The sequence below is a fragment of the Patella vulgata genome, chromosome 8, assembly GCF_932274485.2.
Source record: "Patella vulgata chromosome 8, xgPatVulg1.2, whole genome shotgun sequence".
Classification (NCBI taxonomy): domain Eukaryota; kingdom Metazoa; phylum Mollusca; class Gastropoda; family Patellidae; genus Patella; species Patella vulgata.
In genome coordinates this window covers 51,496,303-51,513,432 of record NC_065886.2, presented here as the reverse complement: position 1 = coordinate 51,513,432, position 17,130 = coordinate 51,496,303, and the positions used below count along the sequence as shown (strand labels likewise).

Below are 17,130 nucleotides of genomic sequence, written 5' to 3'. Positions count from 1 at the left end.
AGATAAATCCTGATTTGTTCCATTATTTACCTGATATTAGAAATTTAATATGACTATCAAAGCTTATAGGTTGTCGACACACTAATTCAGCAATGTGATTATGGAAACAAAGCTCCAGGTGGGCATATATTACCATACTTGGCTAGTTATCCTTCTTTCTTTCTAGGAATGTGAATTTGATCCTTCAGATTTTCATAATGTCATAGAAGTGGAACAACCTAATTGTGCAATTTATAAATTTAAAGGGTATATGTAAGTATTTTATTTAAATTCGATATCAGTATTACTTGTGTATATATTGTTGTATCTGTCTAGAACTAATCGGTTGTATGCGACAAGGAGTAGGGTCGCCTGTCCAACCTCATTGGGGGGGGGGATGGCCGAATGGTTAGCACGCCTGCGCTGTATCATAAGGCCTGTCATTGAGTCAACTGGCGTGGTTTCGAATCCCGGTTATACGTGGCAAGGTGTAGGGTCGCCTGTTCAACCTCGGGGGGTTTTCTCCAGGTCCTCCGGTTTCCTCCCACTGCTAAAGTCCGCTACGTGCAAGCGAATTATTGAAATAAAATTAAACCATATGTTAGTCCCGAAATGACATAGTCTGTGTCGAGTGGACGTTAAACCCCATTTTTCTCTCTCTCCAACCTCATGGGTTTTCTCGGGGTGCTCCGGTTTCCTCCCAGTGCTAAAAGACCCCTACGTGCAAGCGAATTAATGAAATAAAATTGAACCATATGACTTAGTTTGTGTCAAGTAGACCTTAACCCTCTCTCTCTCTCTCTCATGGGTTTTCTCGGGGTGCTACTTTTTCTTCCCAGTGCTAAAAGACCCATACGTGCAAGCGAATTAATGAAATAAAATTGAACCATATGTTAGTCCCGAAATGACTTAGTTTGTGTCTCTCCCCCCCCCCTCCTCCAGGATGAGTCATTCACTGAGTATACTTTTTATTGTTTTAGATTTGAAAATGAAGAGAATAAGATAGCTTTAAATAGAGATAATTTACTGCTGAGAGGTTGTGTTATAAGAAATACAGATTTTATTGAGGGTATCTGTGTATACGCTGGTCATGAAACAAAAGCATTGTTAAATAATCGTGGTCCTAGATATAAACGCAGTAAATTAGAACGAGCTATAAATCGGGATGTTGTCTGGTGTGTTGTACTCCTGTTATTTTTATGTTTTTTCTGTGCCATAGGTAAGATAAATACTGATATATGTATATTTTCATGGAACTCTGGTCACGTTATTAATCTTTAAATGTTTATTGAATGTGATCCTCATTATTACATGGGGGGGTTGGATGGCTGAATGGTTAGCGTGCGCGCGCTGTATCATAAAAGTCTGTCATTGAGTCGACTGGCGTGGTTTCGAATCCCTGGTTGTACGTGACAAGGAGTAGGGTCGCCTGTCCAACCTCGTGGGTTTCTCTGGGTCCTCTATTTTCCTCCCACTGATAAAGACCCCTACGCGCAAGCGAATTATGTAAATAAAATTAAACCATATGTTAGTCCCGAAATGACCTAGTTTGTGTCGAGTGGACGTTAAACCCTATTTCTCTCTCTCATTATTACATCTTTGATGTATTCAATGGCACTTTACATGAACAATGTATATATATATACCTACACATACATAAATTAAATTAAATAATCAGATAATACAAATTGTTATTTGCAGAATATTCTTTGAAATTATAACACAGTTATCACTGATAATATCATAAGGTCTGTCATTGAGTCAACTGGTGTGGTTTCGATTCCCCGATTATATGTGACAAGGAGTAGGGTCGCCTGTCTAACCTCGTGGGTTTTCTCCAGGTCCCCCAGTTTCCTCCGATTGCTAAAGAACCCTACGCGCGAGCAAAATATTGAAATAAGGTTGAACCAGATGTTAGTCCCGAAATGACCTAGTTTTTGTCGAGTGGACTTTAAACCCCATTTCTCTCTCTCTCTTTCTCTCCTACCTAAGAACAATCATAACTAATGGTAGCATATAAATAGTGTTGACAAATTATACAAAAAATCATAAATAATGGTAGCGTATAAATAGTGTTGACAAATTATACAAAAAATCATAAATAATTGTAGCATATAAATAGTGTTGACAAATTATACAAAAAATCATAAATAATGGTAGCGTATAAATAGTGTTGACAAATTATACAAAAACAAAAAATCATAAATAATGGTAGCGTATAAATAGTGTTGACAAATTATACAAAAAATCATAAATAATGGTAGCGTATAAATAGTGTTGACAAATTATACAAAAAATCATAAATAATGGTAGCGTATAAATAGTGTTCACAAATTATACAAAAAATCATAAATAATTGTAGCGTATAAATAGTGTTGACAAATTATACAAAACATCTACAAATAACCTTACAATGCACTTGGAGCATATAATTTTATGTTTCTCACCATTAGAAATATTTCATGCTCAAGGAAATATCGTATAGAAGATATTTTTGATTGGTCTATTTACAGGAAGTGGAATATGGTTAGCGGACTATAACACTATAAAAGAAAATACAAATTTGGTACCATTTATATCATTTGGTGATTTAGATAAATATTCACCATTATACCAAGGTTTTATTGTCTTTTGGACGTATGTCATCATGTATCAAGTGAGTATACATCAGGGTTTTTAATCCATTTTGGGGAGTTGGATGGCCGAATGGTTAGAGTGTGCCTGTTGTATCATAGCACACTGTATGGCATATGCCCAAGCGAGGAGGGGGGGGAGATGGCCGAATGGTTATCATGTGTGCGCTGTATCATAATGTTCGTCATTGAGTCAACTGGCTTTGTTTTGATTCCCCAGTTGTAGATGACAAGTAGTAAGGTCACCTGTCCAACCTCGTGGGTTTTCTCCGGGTCCTCTGGTTTCCTCCCACTGCTAAAGACCCCTACGCGCTAGCAAATTATTGAAATAAAATTGAACATTATGTTAGTCCCGAAATGACCTGGTTTTTGACAAGTGGACGTCAAAACCCATCTCTTTCTCTCTCTCTCTTTCTCTCTCTCTCTCTCTCTTAATCCAATTTTAAACAAAAACATCCTTATACCAGAATTGGTTTGCTAGAGTCCAGGGAATATGTTCTTCGAATATATATGTTTTTTTCCCCTGGATATGCCGTTTCTTCCTGATCTTATTTCCGAGATGTATATTTTTTGTGCATTTTCTTCCTATATCTTATTTCTTAGAAGTAAGGTTCAGGGAGAAAATGTAAAAAAATAAACATCTAGACAGCTGTCCTTGTCAGGCACTCCTTCCTGCACCACCCTTAGAAGTAAGGTTTGATAAGAAAATGTAAAAAAAATAAATAAGTGTAGGTAGGAAAACAATTAGTTTCACAATTTAGTCATAGTCTACTTTTTTTATTCTGGATAAATATTCGCACAAAACAAATAATATATGCATAATCCTGACTAGAGACTTCATTTACCACATGGCTGATTCTCATAAGGGCTTGACTGTTCAGCTTCAGTTGACAGCCCATTCTTTATGAAGATATTTTTATACTCAAATTACATAATAAACATAATAACAGCAGTCTTAATATTAATATAGAACATATTTTGCACATTTGAATTATATGAGTACAATCTGGCTTGTTTTACCTTGAAAAAGAAAATCATTATTTATACATCCACAGTGATGAAATGTTGTATATTTTCTTACTTTTCCTTCTTATTGCCCTGCAGATTTATCATTATTTCATGTTATTTATATTACGGGTTGGGGGGTGGGGTGGATGTCCACATGGTTATCACGTGCACGCTGTATTATAAGGTCTGTCATTGATTCTACTGGCATGGTTTCGATTCCCCGATTGTACGTGATAAGGAGTAGAGTTGCCTTTACAACCTTGTGAGTTTTCTCTGGGTCCTCCGGTTTCCTCCCACTGCTAAAGACCCCTAAAGAAGCGAATTAATGAAATAAAAATTGAACCATGTGTTTGTCCCAAAATGACCTAGTTTGTGTCAATTTTACGATAAACCCCATCTCTCTCTCTATTACAGGTTGTGATACCTTTACCATTATATGTATCTGTAGAATTAGTTAAATTAGGACAAGTCTATTTTATGACACAAGATAAAGAATTCTACCATCCAGAATCAGATAAAAGACTAGAATGTCGTGCCTTGAACATAACAGAAGATCTGGGCCAAATACAATATATATTTTCTGATAAAACAGGAACATTAACTGAGAATGTTATGGAGTTTAAAAGTTGTACTATAGGTGGTGTTGACTATCCTCATTTACCAGGTAAAGTTTATTAATTTGTTCAACATTTACCAGGTAAAGTTTATTAATCTGTTCAACATTTACCAGGTAGGACCAAAATATAAGTGTTAAAAGAATTTTTAAATTGCAGACACCTGGTACATTTATAGAATTTAAAGGGATTTTGTTGGGTTTTTTATCTGCATTTCAATAATAACAATGTTAAAACATTTTATAAAGGTCAATAATAAATTTTAGACAATATTTAATTATTGATATTTTATTTTTACAGGAGACGAGGAGAGTAGTGAAAATGATATTGATAGTAAATTTTCTGTCCCCAGCAGAAACAGTTCCGTAAGTTTTAAAGATACTTTTCAGCATATGATATATTTGTACTAAAAACATATTCAAACTAATTAATCTATCAAAATTTTGCTTCAAATCCTTCTCAAAATCGGGGGGTTGGATGGCCAAATGGTTAGCACCTGCGTGCTGTATCATAAGGCCTGTCATTGAGTTAACTGGCGTGGTTTTGAATCCCCGGTTGTACGTGACAAGGAGTAGGGTCGCCTGTCCAACCTTGTGGGTTTTCTCCGGGTACTCCGGTTTCCTCCCACTGCTAAAGACCCCTACGTGCAAGCGAATTATTGAAATAAAATTAAACCATATGTTAGTTCTGAAATGACCTAGTTTGTGTTGAGTGGACGTTAAACCCAATTTCTCTCTCTCCCTTCTCAAGATATTGTATTCATGAGGGAGTACCCCTGCTATAAAAAATCTATTAAAAGAGGCCAGGTTTGTGTCACATGACTTCGATGACGAACTACCTAGCAACGGGTGCGAAGCTGGAGGAGAATTCATTGCAAAAACAAGACAATGTTGTCATTGATCGCTGTCCATTTATCATAAATATCAGAGTCTAATTAATTCTCGGATTATCCTTTGCCCATTTCTTTTTCCGTGATTTTTTTCTCAAAACTGTTGTACGTTTAAGCTCACCATCAAGTTTATCAACATATACATAAAGCAATCTTTTGTAACCCAAAGAATTTGTCTCATGCTTCAAATGACCATAGAGTAGAACTTATAGATTTGAATAAATTTGTCTTTGACAAAGATGTGCTCTGAACTTATTATGCCTTTTAACTCTATTATCATTATTTTGTTAAATTTGAAACTATTTCAGATTTTAGAGAATTTGCGGTTAGAACCAGCATTACAGAGAGAATTATCTAATATGTGTTTAAGAAGTTTAGATAGTGTAGAGTTAGTTATACCAAGACATGTACAACGAGTCCAGGAATTCTTTTTATTAATGGCTGTCTGTAATACTGTAGTTGTCTCCCATCATCCACATGAAGATAATGTAAGTCACAATCTTAATGTCAAGTACTCTTTGATATTGTAAAATATTAAAGGACAATATTGGTGTCAGGCTTTATCACATGTGATCAAACTGGTTAAACACATTCCAAATATAATTTTAATAAAGAGATCATTGCTACGATAGATGCATTATAAAGATTTCAAGAAACGGAAGTGATAAATGCAAAAGGAAAACACAAGTAATCCTTCTAAATAATTGACTGATAACAAAGACACTGGCAAATTTCTGCTCACTAATAATTCCTTCGAAGACTAAAAGTTGTTATTTGAGACAGTGAGAGGATATATGACAATTCAAAAAAAGAAAACGAGAAAAATAGAAATAATCTGTACATTCCCTTGCTTTTATTCATTCTATATTTAATAAAAAATATGGCAATGATCTCTATGTTAAAATTATATTTGGAACGTGTTTAATGAGTTCCATCACATATTTGATAATGACTGACACCAATATTGTCCTTTCAGACCAATCTTATTAAAACACAGATCCAATTTCCTTTCGTTTTTATAGTTCAAAATTTTGATTTTACTTGTCTTTACTACACTTGGATCTGGAAGCGTTGTTATTTTACTTGTGTTCTGCTTGAAATGAGGCGTCAGCCAATCAAATTGTCTGTTGAATCGAGCGTTTGACCTTTTTTGCGCGGAACTGTGGGTAGACATTAGCGGCAATAGAAATCAAAACAAAGCAAAAGTAGATAAAAAATACATGGCGGTCACTAATTGGTTAATCGAATGACTGACGTAATCGGGTCAAATGTCGCTTGCTGGGTACCTGACGTCATAGAACGTGAACTCCCACTATAACTTGTTAGATCTACATGTAGTGTAGGCCATCGAAAGTATAAAAAACAAAACGAAATATAGATCTATATTTTAATTAGATTGCTTTAAGACTAACGAAGTATCAAGTGTAGTTAAGAATCTGCTATGTTAGAGTGAGTTGTGATGGCTAACACGTCACTCGTTCGCTCCTGGTATTGGCTGAGGAAATTTCTCAGCATTTTCTGGCGTGGTTTCCCCTTGTCAGTGGTGCAGGATGGAGGGCCTGCAGGAGTGTGGTGACCCATGATTTTGCATGAGGAACAATATGTTCGGGTCCCCAAAAAAAACAATATTTATTGCCTCCAGTGCCGTTGAGTAATATTGGCCTCTGTGGAACATGCCAGAGTTGGTTTGTAGCATATCTGACTCACGGTATATGTTACACACTGGTTGAGCATTATGGTTATAATTTTAATGTTGAAAACTGCATTGAAACTGCATGATTTTTGCCATTTACAAAAACTCAAGGGGAGCGCAAAGACTCTAAACCATGACGCAAAGCTTTTTATTGCGTCCCTCTCACTTAGCCCCTGAGGGCCTGGCAAGAAACAGTGTCTTGCTATTTGGATGGGACAAAAGACGAGGTCCTGTGTACATATTGGCCTGCATGTAAAAAAAAGTCCTTGACAGTCGTTATTAGCCCAGTCAGTGCAGAAAAGTAGGACGTTAAACATTATTTAATTTTACGACCACTTCTTCCACTGTGCTAGAATTAGGTATGTTGACCATTGAATTATCATTGGATTGGTTTTTGTTTGTGTAGATAGATGAAAGTGGTTTTCTAACAGATCCACAGTTTGTTGGTGGAATTGCTTCAAGAATTGATCAACCATTAGATAAATATAGCCGTCTGTCCCGATCTAGTTCACCATCGTCGAGTCAAGATCCGCGTGATTCACTAACACCAGTCCCATCAGAAGGTAGTATTGGTGGCTCCTCTTTACTATCTGACATGTCGTCACGTACTAGGTATGAAGCTGAAAGTCCTGATGAACTAGCTCTTGTTAAAGCTGCCAGTACGTATGGTTGTCGTCTACTCAAAAGATCTCCTAAAACAGTAGTTGTTTGGTTGCCAGGTAAGATTTTTTTTATTGTTTAAGAAGATTTTTGTATCCAAGGTAATAATTACAAGTAAGCAGGGGCAGAGTCCAAACCCCACCCTGCTCAACTGACAGATACATAAAACACTTTATGAGAAATGTGTAACCGTCGTGTGCTTTATCCTTTATCATCAGATGGTGGGATGGGATTGGCATTCATAGCACGAAATAATGGTATAGACATATCACAAGGTTCGCACACTCCTTGAAACTCCTTGAAAATCCTGGAAAAATGAAAATGTGATTTCCAGTACTGGAAAATCCTGGAAAAACAAGATTACTCCTTGAAACTCCTTGAAAATTAACATTTGTGGTTTCGCTTTAGATTTTAAGATATAATACTGAACTTAGTCATCGAATGTTTCTTCAAAAGAATAAACTCTGTTGAAATCTAATTTTGATGAGATCCTTTATTTCTTCGAGTCAGTCGAACAGTGTTCTTCAAGGGTAAAAGAACTACATGATGATGTAGAATTCTATACAGTGTCTCCTGGAATCTGGTAAATAACTCCTTGAAAACTCCTGGAATTTTAAGTGTTCTGAGTTGTGCACACCCTGTATCAATTCTTAAATGAATCTGCCAGTCTAGACACATAAAACAATATAGTTTTGGTTATTTTACAAATAGTGATAGTTAATTCCCTTAAAGAATTTGTCAAATTGAAAATAAGCCTATTTTGCACATTTTAAAAAAACCAAACTGGTACTGAACAATTTATTGTAAAATTCTGTTTTCAGTTGGGGGTGGCCAAGTGGGTAAGACTCTGGCTCGCTTTCCTGTATTGGACGAGAAAGTTAATCGTGATTTCCCGACGTGGTTTACCCATGTCTGTGGTGCAGGATGGAGGGCCTGACAAAGACAGCTGTCTAGTCCTTCGGATCGGACAAAAAACCGAGGTCCCGTGTACACATTGGCGTGCACGTAAAAGATCCCTTGGCAATTAGAATTCGATATAACAGTAGGCCATAGTGCCACTGCCCGAGCAAAATTTCCCTCATAGCACAGTGCTTGGCGTATGCCTGTCTTCATTAGCCCAGTAGGAGCAGAACAGTAGGACGTTAAAACCCATTTCATTGCATTTTATTTTGTTTTCAGCTGAAGGAGAGGTTGAACTAGAAATATTACATATTTTACCCTTTGATTCAACACGTAAACGCATGTCTGTGATACTTCGTCATCCATTATCAAAAGAAATAACCCTTTATACCAAGGGAGCAGATTCAGCCATATTAAGTGTTTTAGATAAAAGTTTTAAAGGTATGTAAAATTGGACTACTCTTCACTTAATAACAAGAATAAATGTGGTGCAAGTATGTAGATAAAATTTATTTCTATATTAAAAGGGGGTTGGATGGCTGAATGGTTAGCGCATGTACGTTGTATCATAGGTTCTGTCATTGAGTCAAATGGCGTAGTTTCGATTCCCCAGTTGTACGTGACAAGGAGTAGGATCGCCTGTTCAACCTCATAGGTTTTCTCTGGGTCCTCCAGTTTCCTCCCACTGCTATAGATCCCTATGCGCAAGAAAATTATTGAAATAAAATTGAACCTAGTTTGTGTCGAGTAGAGCAGACGTTTTTCTCTCTCTCTTTATTGTATGTCAATCTGATTTTATTTATGTTGTAGTTGATGAAGAATATAGACTACAACGAGATCAAACTACTGAACATCTGACGCAATATGCCATGAAGGGTTTACGTACATTATGTATGGCAAAAAGGGTAAGTATACAAATTTAACATAATCATCTTTCAATAGAATGGCAATGCCCTAGGAAAAAAAAAATCTAAATATTTTTGTGGCCTATCATGCTCTCTCTCTCTCTCTCTCTCTCTCTCTCTCTCAACTGGCGTGGTTACGATTCCTCGGTTGTACGTGACAAGGAGTAGGGTCGCCTGTCCAACCTCATTGGTTTCCTCTGGATTCACCGGTTTCCTCTCACTGCTAAAGACCCCTACACACAAGCGAATTATTGAAATGACCTAGTTTGTTTTGAGTGGATGTTAAACCCCATTTTTCCCTCACTTTCCGGTTGAATGTGATTAGGAGTAGGGTCGCCTGTCCAACCTCATGGGTTTTCTCCGGGTGCTCTCTCTCTCTCTCTCTCTCTTTCTCTCTCTCTCTCTCTCTCTCTCTTTCTTTCTCTCTCATAATTTAAATGCCAATACATTATTATTTTCTATGCTGTCAGGTTTTAAAAGAGGATCAATACAAAGCATGGTTAGTTGATTATCTGGTCGCATCAGCTTCAATAGAAGAAAGAGAAGAACTTATGTTAAAATCTTTCTGTGATATAGAAACTGGGTTAGACTTATTAGGTAAGTAGTAAGTACAATGGTAGATCAAAGATTTTAGAAATGTTTTGTTGTTAGCCGTGGGAGGAAACCGGAGGACACGAAGAAAAGCCTAGAGGCCGGACATGCGACCCTACTCCTTGTCAAGTACAACTGGGTAATCAAAACCACACCATTTGACTCAATGACAGACCTTACGATACAGCACGCACACGCTAACCATTCGGCCATCCAACCCCCCTATTGGCTTAGAAGACAACTAGATGAAAAGACGTGCAAGAAGATTATCAATCTGGACAAGCAAGAAGGGGGATTCCAGATATGACAATCTCCACCGACAAAATACTAGATGTGAACAAAGCCCAGCTTAGGCGGTTCATGGCAAAAAGAGAAAAAATTCAAATTCCAGATGAAAGTTTCACGGTAATCGACCTAGCGGTGCCAGGGCGGAGACTGAGCTATCCCTCAACGTTTTCTGTGAAGTTCCACTCGGTGGTCGGTCTAGGCTTCTAGCGGCGAGATGGACGGAGACTGTTCAAGTCTGCAATCCCTCAACCATCTCTGTGATTGGTCGAAATCCGTGACGTAGGCGATTTCTTAGCAGCTTTCCCTTAGGCCCTTACTGCAGTCACAGTCATGCGTTAGGGGTCCCTCGATTCTAGTCAGGCCTAGGGCCCCACTCCGGTTAAGCTGGGCTTTGGATGTGAATCATGTTATATGTTGTTGTTTTGTAAATATTTTTTCTTTGCAATTTTTACTACTTGTACTCTTGACTTAAAGTAATAAAGATGGGTGATAAAGTTTTGTGCAAATATTGAACGGGTATCACATCAGGGCTGTCGGTAATTTTCACAGTTGATTAGCAGCACTGCTAATCAAAAAATCCAATTTTGCCAAATTTCATTAGCAGTTTTTCAGTTTCAATGTAAAACACCTAAATAACAAGATATTACTTTAATTCATAACAAATATGATTAGATTCCATTCTGACTATTCTTAGATTTTTTAGCACTGCCACAAGTACTTGTGACAGTTTGTGAATGTGATGTAGACATTTTGTTAGGTCTTATGTCTGAAGCCAATTCTTGACAGTGACTTCCGAAGCCCCACTCATTTTAATTGTTATTTTTTTGTTACGTTAGAAATCTTCGTTGTCTCACAACGTCAGTGGTACTACTTGATTCCCTATTTCCAGTTTAATAGTCCCTATTCATAGAGTTATGTCCCTGTGTTATATAGTATTGTGTCTGGGTAGTTCGAGAAGAAAATGTCACACGGAGAATTCAGTTTTGTTTATAAAATTTTATTCAGCATTTTATACACTTTGAAAGTGTTGAGTAAGCCTTCTAGTCTTCAAAATGTGGATTATTCTTGTGTCAATATCCAAAATGACAGGCATTTACTGCGAATCAAAAATGTTAGATTTTAATTTTTGGTTAGCAACGGACAAAATATGTATCGCAAATTGCGCTGCGATACTGGTTGTCGTCAGCCCTGTATCATATCTAAAAAATAATGAATTTTTTTCTAGGTGCTACTGGTATAGAAGACAAATTACAAGATGGGGTCCCAGAAACTATAGCTAAATTAGGTGAAGCAGGTATTAAATTATGGGTGTTAACTGGAGATAAACAAGTAAGTTCATTTCTTAAAGAATTTTATGTTTTAGAATTGCAATATTATAATATTGATAATATTAGAAACAATAATATTCAATATACCGTACATGATATACATTGCATTAAAATTAAGGCCAGATCAATTTCACATCACAGTGGAAATAGTATTTTTGCCTGATATAATTACATCACACATTATGCATTACATGGGTGGTTGGTTGGCCGAATGGTTAACACGTGTGTTGTATCGTAAGGTGTGTCATTGAGTCAACTGGCGTGGTTTCTATTCCCCGATTGTACATGACAAGGAGTAGGGTCGCCTGTCCAACCTCGTGTTATTTCTCCAAGTCGTCCGGTTTCCTCCCACTGCTAAAGACCCCTACGCTCAAGCGAATTATTGAAATAAAATTGAACCATATGTTTGTCCCGAAATGGCCTTGAGTGGATGTTAAACTCTCTCTCTCTCTCTCTCTCTCTCTCTCTCTCTGTGCCTTACACAGTTTATAGGTATGTATTTCTATGAAATATTTCTTACAGGAAACAGCTATACAGATCGCATATTCTACAAAACTATTTACTAAAAAACAAGAAGTTCTACAGCTGAATGCCACAACTAAGGTAAGTATTGTTACTTTGTGAAACCTGAGGTGGGGAATATATATATAGGTTTTATATGTTTGTTTGAAGATTCTGTCGATTCCCCGGTTTTACGTGACAAGGAGTAGGGTCGTCTGACCAACCTCATTTTTTTCTCCGGGTCCTCCGGTTTCCTCCCAGTGCTAAAGACCTCTACGCAGAAGCGAATTATTGAAATAAAATTGAAGCATGTTAGTCCCGAAATGACCTGGTTTGTGTTGAGTGGAGGTTAAACCCCTCTCTCTCTCTCTCTCTCTCTCTCTCTCTCTCTCTCCTTATCCTGAATATTTCTTGAAATAAAATGTCTATTAAATGTATAGATTCCATTGTATTTATCTCCTGTCTTATACATGTCACAATTTTATGGAATACAATTACTGCTTATTACTGAGCGACTAGGCTTTTCTGGTCATTATCATTGTATTCCATTGTATATTCCAGTTCAATTACCATTGAAACGATTCATTAACCCAGTCAGTTCATTTCTATTTATCTACATAACTTCTTTTATACTAGGAAGAAGCAGAAGATCTTTTAAGACATCATTCAGAGCAAATATCTAAAGACTACAAGTCTTCACTTAAAGAGCATAATAATGACACATCAACAACAGTCTTTAGAGAATATGTTTTAGTTATAGATGGTACAACTCTGGCATTTGCTCTAACAGAGGAACTAGATCCCATTTTCTTGGCTCTTTGTCAGAAATGTAAAGCTGTCGTCTGCTGTCGTGCCACACCTATACAGAAGGGAAATGTTGTTAAATTGGTTAAAGAAAGATTGCAGAAAATGACTTTAGCTATAGGTAAGTTATTTAATCAACCACATCTGTATGTTATAAATTACCTGTCCTTTATGAAAAAAAAATGGTCGAAACTCATGTGAGAATCGATTGATTTGTACACGTTTTGATCAACACTTTTTTTAATGAAAATATTTTTGATTGTGTATGGTCTTAAACTCTATACCTAACCCTCTGGTAAATTATTTGTATTTGTTCATTTGAATGTATTTTTTTCCCAGTCATGCAGTGTACTAGTCGAAATGTTGTGTGTTCTGACTCTAGGACAATTCATCCCCAGACGACTCGTCACCGAGGTCAATTGTCCCGTAGCCACGTATTCTGCATCAATTGCACATATTGTTTGATCATTCAAAGAAATATTGAGAAATGTTGCTTCTGGTTTTTTTTACAGGTGATGGAGCTAACGATGTTAGTATGATACAGACAGCTGATATAGGTATAGGTATATCAGGTCAAGAAGGTATGCAAGCTGTCATGGCATCAGACTTCGCTATTGCTCAGTTCCGTTTCCTTTTAAGACTATTGTTAGTACATGGTCACTGGAATTACTTTCGTCTTTCAAATTTTGCTGCCATCATGTTTTATAAAAGTCTGGTAAGTTAAATTTATTAAAAAATATAACATTTTTTTTTCTTCTCATATTCCATTGTTCTGTATGTTTGAATTTATAGGATTGCAAATATGTATTTGAAGTTCAGATTTCAGATATAGTTTGGGGTATTTTTTATATGATTACATTACATTCATATACATATTTGGAATAATTATTTATTTATTTTTTCAGATTACTGTGTTTTTATTATTTTGGTTTCAAATCTATAGTGGTTTTAGTGGTTCACTGATGATAGACAGTTTATATTTAATGTTAGAACATTTGCTTTTTGTATCCGTTCCTCCAATAGTAAACGGCGTATTTGATAAAGATACATCAGCTGAACAATTATTAGATAAACCACATTTATATAAAGCAGGTCAGAATAGCAAGGTAAGCACATTTATATATTTATATAAAGCAGGTCAAAATAGCAAGGTAAACACATATTCTTGCTTATTATGAATGTAAATGTCCAAATGGTTAGCATGTGCGCGCTTTATCATAAGCTCTGTCATTGAGCCCACTCGACACAAACCAGATCATTTCGAGACTAACACATGGGTTAATTTTATTTCAATAATTGGCTTGTGTGTAGGCGTCTTTAGCAGTGGGAGGAAACTGAAGGACCCGGAGAAATAGTATATTAGATTGGTTAGCTTGTTTGCTTGTGATCTGATCATAATTCTCATCGTATCATTACACCTGTATGGTGATACACATTGTATTGTAATGCTTATCACTAGCCAACCATCACAGTAATTATTATCATTTTGTATTTCACAGTTATATACCAAATGGACATTTGGCATTATTTTTCTTGATTCACTATACCAAAGCCTGGTCATCTATTTCATCACCCATTATGTAAGTTTAGTTTAAACTCACTTTATTGCATCGACATTTCATTGTACAACACAAAATGATTAAACAAAAGTTCTAACAACTTAAAAATGTCTCGCCTTGTAAAATGTTAATTGATGAGAATATTTTAAATGATAGATACGCAGTTATATTCCTTTCATTGAAATAATCATTGATATAGTGCATTATGTAAGTATAGAATCTTTTATTCTAAATTAAAGATACATTATGTAAGATTTAGATAAAGAGCTATCCATTCTTGCTATAATAGTTTGAAAATAGATAATGTAAAATGAATAATTTGAAAATTTTCATCAAAATTACTCTATTGCGAGCGAAGATATTAGCCTTTGAAGGTTTGACAAGACGTGTGCAATAATTTCAACCACCGCACTGATTGTTCGAAGCTAAGTCTCAATCCTCCATTTTTAGCTTAAATCAAAATATGGCTGAACTTTTCTAATCTCTTTAATATCGGAGAAATCTGATGCCATCGAGAGTTGATTATGGCCTGGATAAGTTAATTAATGTCTAATTAATAATTTAGAAAACATTTCAGGCCTAAAGAAAGACCTGCAATAGGCAGATTTAACTCTTGCATAATGTATGTTTAAAGTAGATTATTTTTATTGGTAAATGCAGTTGTCTACAAATAAATCAGTTGGTCTTATAAATATTTTTTACTAACATATTTTATGTTTTTCTATGTTTATGTTTTCCAGTCATACACAAACTTTGGTGTTGGTTTATGGGAGTTTGGTACTACAATATGTGTTTGTATGATATTAATTATTTTACTACAGATTGGTCTAGAAACTAATTCATGGGTAAATATTCAAATAATTGTACTTTTATCTCATTTTTTTTGGTAGGATTGATCCATTATTTTACAGAAATGTATTGTTTTTGAATAGTATGGGTTAATATTTGTAAGCATTGGGTTCTCAATGTAGATAGCTGGAAGAGCGAGACATTGACAATTTCCCGTGCAGTATTCAATTTATGTCAGTAATAGTCCTACAAAATTATGTGTTGTCGTAATACAATAGCATGAAAGCGTGCCGACACGTACCCGTTTCAAATGTTTTTGGCAATAACTATTTATACTATTCAAATCGAAATATTCGTTGACATTTCTTTACTTAAAAACGTAAATCTCATTCAAAGTATTATCATAAATCCGAAAATATGCCATCAAAATAGAATCCTTTCTTCGACATCAGTCTTCTCGATATTATTCACATGGGATAGGTCTATATTCTGTGAGACAAGTCATGTATTCACCATTACACCATTTGTTCAAAAGCACAATTGAATTGAAGTAATGCTAAAAAGTATGCCAAACCTACTCAACATTTGAGAATGCTGATAATGCAGAATCTTTATTTTAGGAAAAGATGAGTGTTTTATGATAAAAAAATTTATTAAATTTATTAATACTAACTAAAATCTATAAATGATATTTTCTAGGTATGGTTGCAGTGGTTATTTTTGATACTAAGTTTCATGGTATTTTGGATGTTTGCCATCGTTTCTAATGCCATCTTTTTCACATTCAACCCTCCTTCTAATCCATATTGGGTAATGGAGAATACCATATCTCAGGCTATACATTCTTGTATTGCAATCATTGTTTGTGTTCTAGCTTTACTGCCACGGTAAGTAATCAGATTACAAATTACACCACTTTTATTAGACATGTCCTGTGGGTTAGTCAACATTGAACAATGTGTTAGTACCAGGTATTATACTTAGATGCTGGGGAGTTGTATGGTTAGCGCACGTTCATTGTAACATTGAGTCAACTGGTGTGGTTTTGATTCCTCGGTTGGACGTGACAAGGAGTAGGGGCGCCTGTCCAACCTTGTTCGCATTCTCCAGGTCCTCCTGTTTCCTCCCACTGCTAAAGACCCCTATGCGCAAGCGAATTATTGAAATACAATTGAACCATATGTTAGGCCAAAAATAGCCTAGTTTGTGTCGAGTGGATGTTAAACCCCATTTCTCTCCCTCTCTTCCCCAGTATATAATTTTTTTTTTTTTATATCGGTGAGATACTTGAGTGCTGAAGATAGTTCATTTCTCTTGATTGTAATATTACTTTATATTTAACATCAAAATTGGACACAAATCTAACCAAAATGACGTTAAACTTACATTTAATTCACATCAGCTTGCTATCTGGGTATAATTAAATTGCATGAACTGAGTGTATGATAAATTTTGACCGGACTGATGATTGTAGTGCCACATGTAACCAGTTATATTTCATTGTGTTATCTAACATTACTAGAAACATACTGTAGGGGAAGGGTGTGAAAAACAAGTACTGAATGTTTATAATGAATGTGGTGAGAGATCCAACAGGGCTAATGAAGACGGGCATATGCCATATAAATTTTGCCAGGGCAGCGACGCTATGGTCTACTCTTATATCGAATTCCAACTGCCAAGGGATCTTTTACGTGGATGCCAGTGTATACATGGGACCTCAGGTTTTTTGTCCCATCTGAACAACTAGACAGCCGTACTTGTCAGGCCCTCCATCCTGCATCACTGATAAGGGGAAACCACGCAGGGCTGTCGGTAATTTTTCACGGTTGATTAGCAGCACTGCTAATCAAAAAGTCCAATTTTGCCAAATTTGATTAGCAAATTTAAAAATTGATTAGCAGTTTTTCAGTTTCAACATAAAACACCTAAATAACAAGATATTACTTTAGTTCATAACAAATATGATTAGATTCCATTCTTACTAAT

General features: G+C 35.8%; 1 protein-coding gene across 5 annotated transcripts in view; it reads left to right on the top strand.

Annotated features, from left to right (window-relative positions):
* The window catches only part of LOC126829333 (phospholipid-transporting ATPase VA), a 29,549-nt gene that overhangs the window by 9,513 nt on the left and 2,906 nt on the right, over nt 1-17,130 (top strand). For all 5 annotated transcript variants that reach the window (XM_056102703.1, XM_056102701.1, XM_056102704.1 and 2 more), the window contains 18 exons: nt 167-252; nt 960-1,198; nt 2,493-2,635; nt 4,035-4,284; nt 4,535-4,599; nt 5,432-5,611; nt 7,223-7,535; nt 8,656-8,817; nt 9,187-9,281; nt 9,752-9,878; nt 11,386-11,489; nt 12,011-12,091; nt 12,626-12,914; nt 13,306-13,508; nt 13,699-13,899; nt 14,293-14,373; nt 15,093-15,197; nt 15,841-16,028. In XM_056102703.1, coding sequence (XP_055958678.1) covers nt 167-252; nt 960-1,198; nt 2,493-2,635; nt 4,035-4,284; nt 4,535-4,599; nt 5,432-5,611; nt 7,223-7,535; nt 8,656-8,817; nt 9,187-9,281; nt 9,752-9,878; nt 11,386-11,489; nt 12,011-12,091; nt 12,626-12,914; nt 13,306-13,508; nt 13,699-13,899; nt 14,293-14,373; nt 15,093-15,197; nt 15,841-16,028 — 2,912 coding nt within the window. The remainder of the gene's footprint in view (nt 1-166; nt 253-959; nt 1,199-2,492; nt 2,636-4,034; nt 4,285-4,534; nt 4,600-5,431; nt 5,612-7,222; nt 7,536-8,655; nt 8,818-9,186; nt 9,282-9,751; nt 9,879-11,385; nt 11,490-12,010; nt 12,092-12,625; nt 12,915-13,305; nt 13,509-13,698; nt 13,900-14,292; nt 14,374-15,092; nt 15,198-15,840; nt 16,029-17,130) is intronic.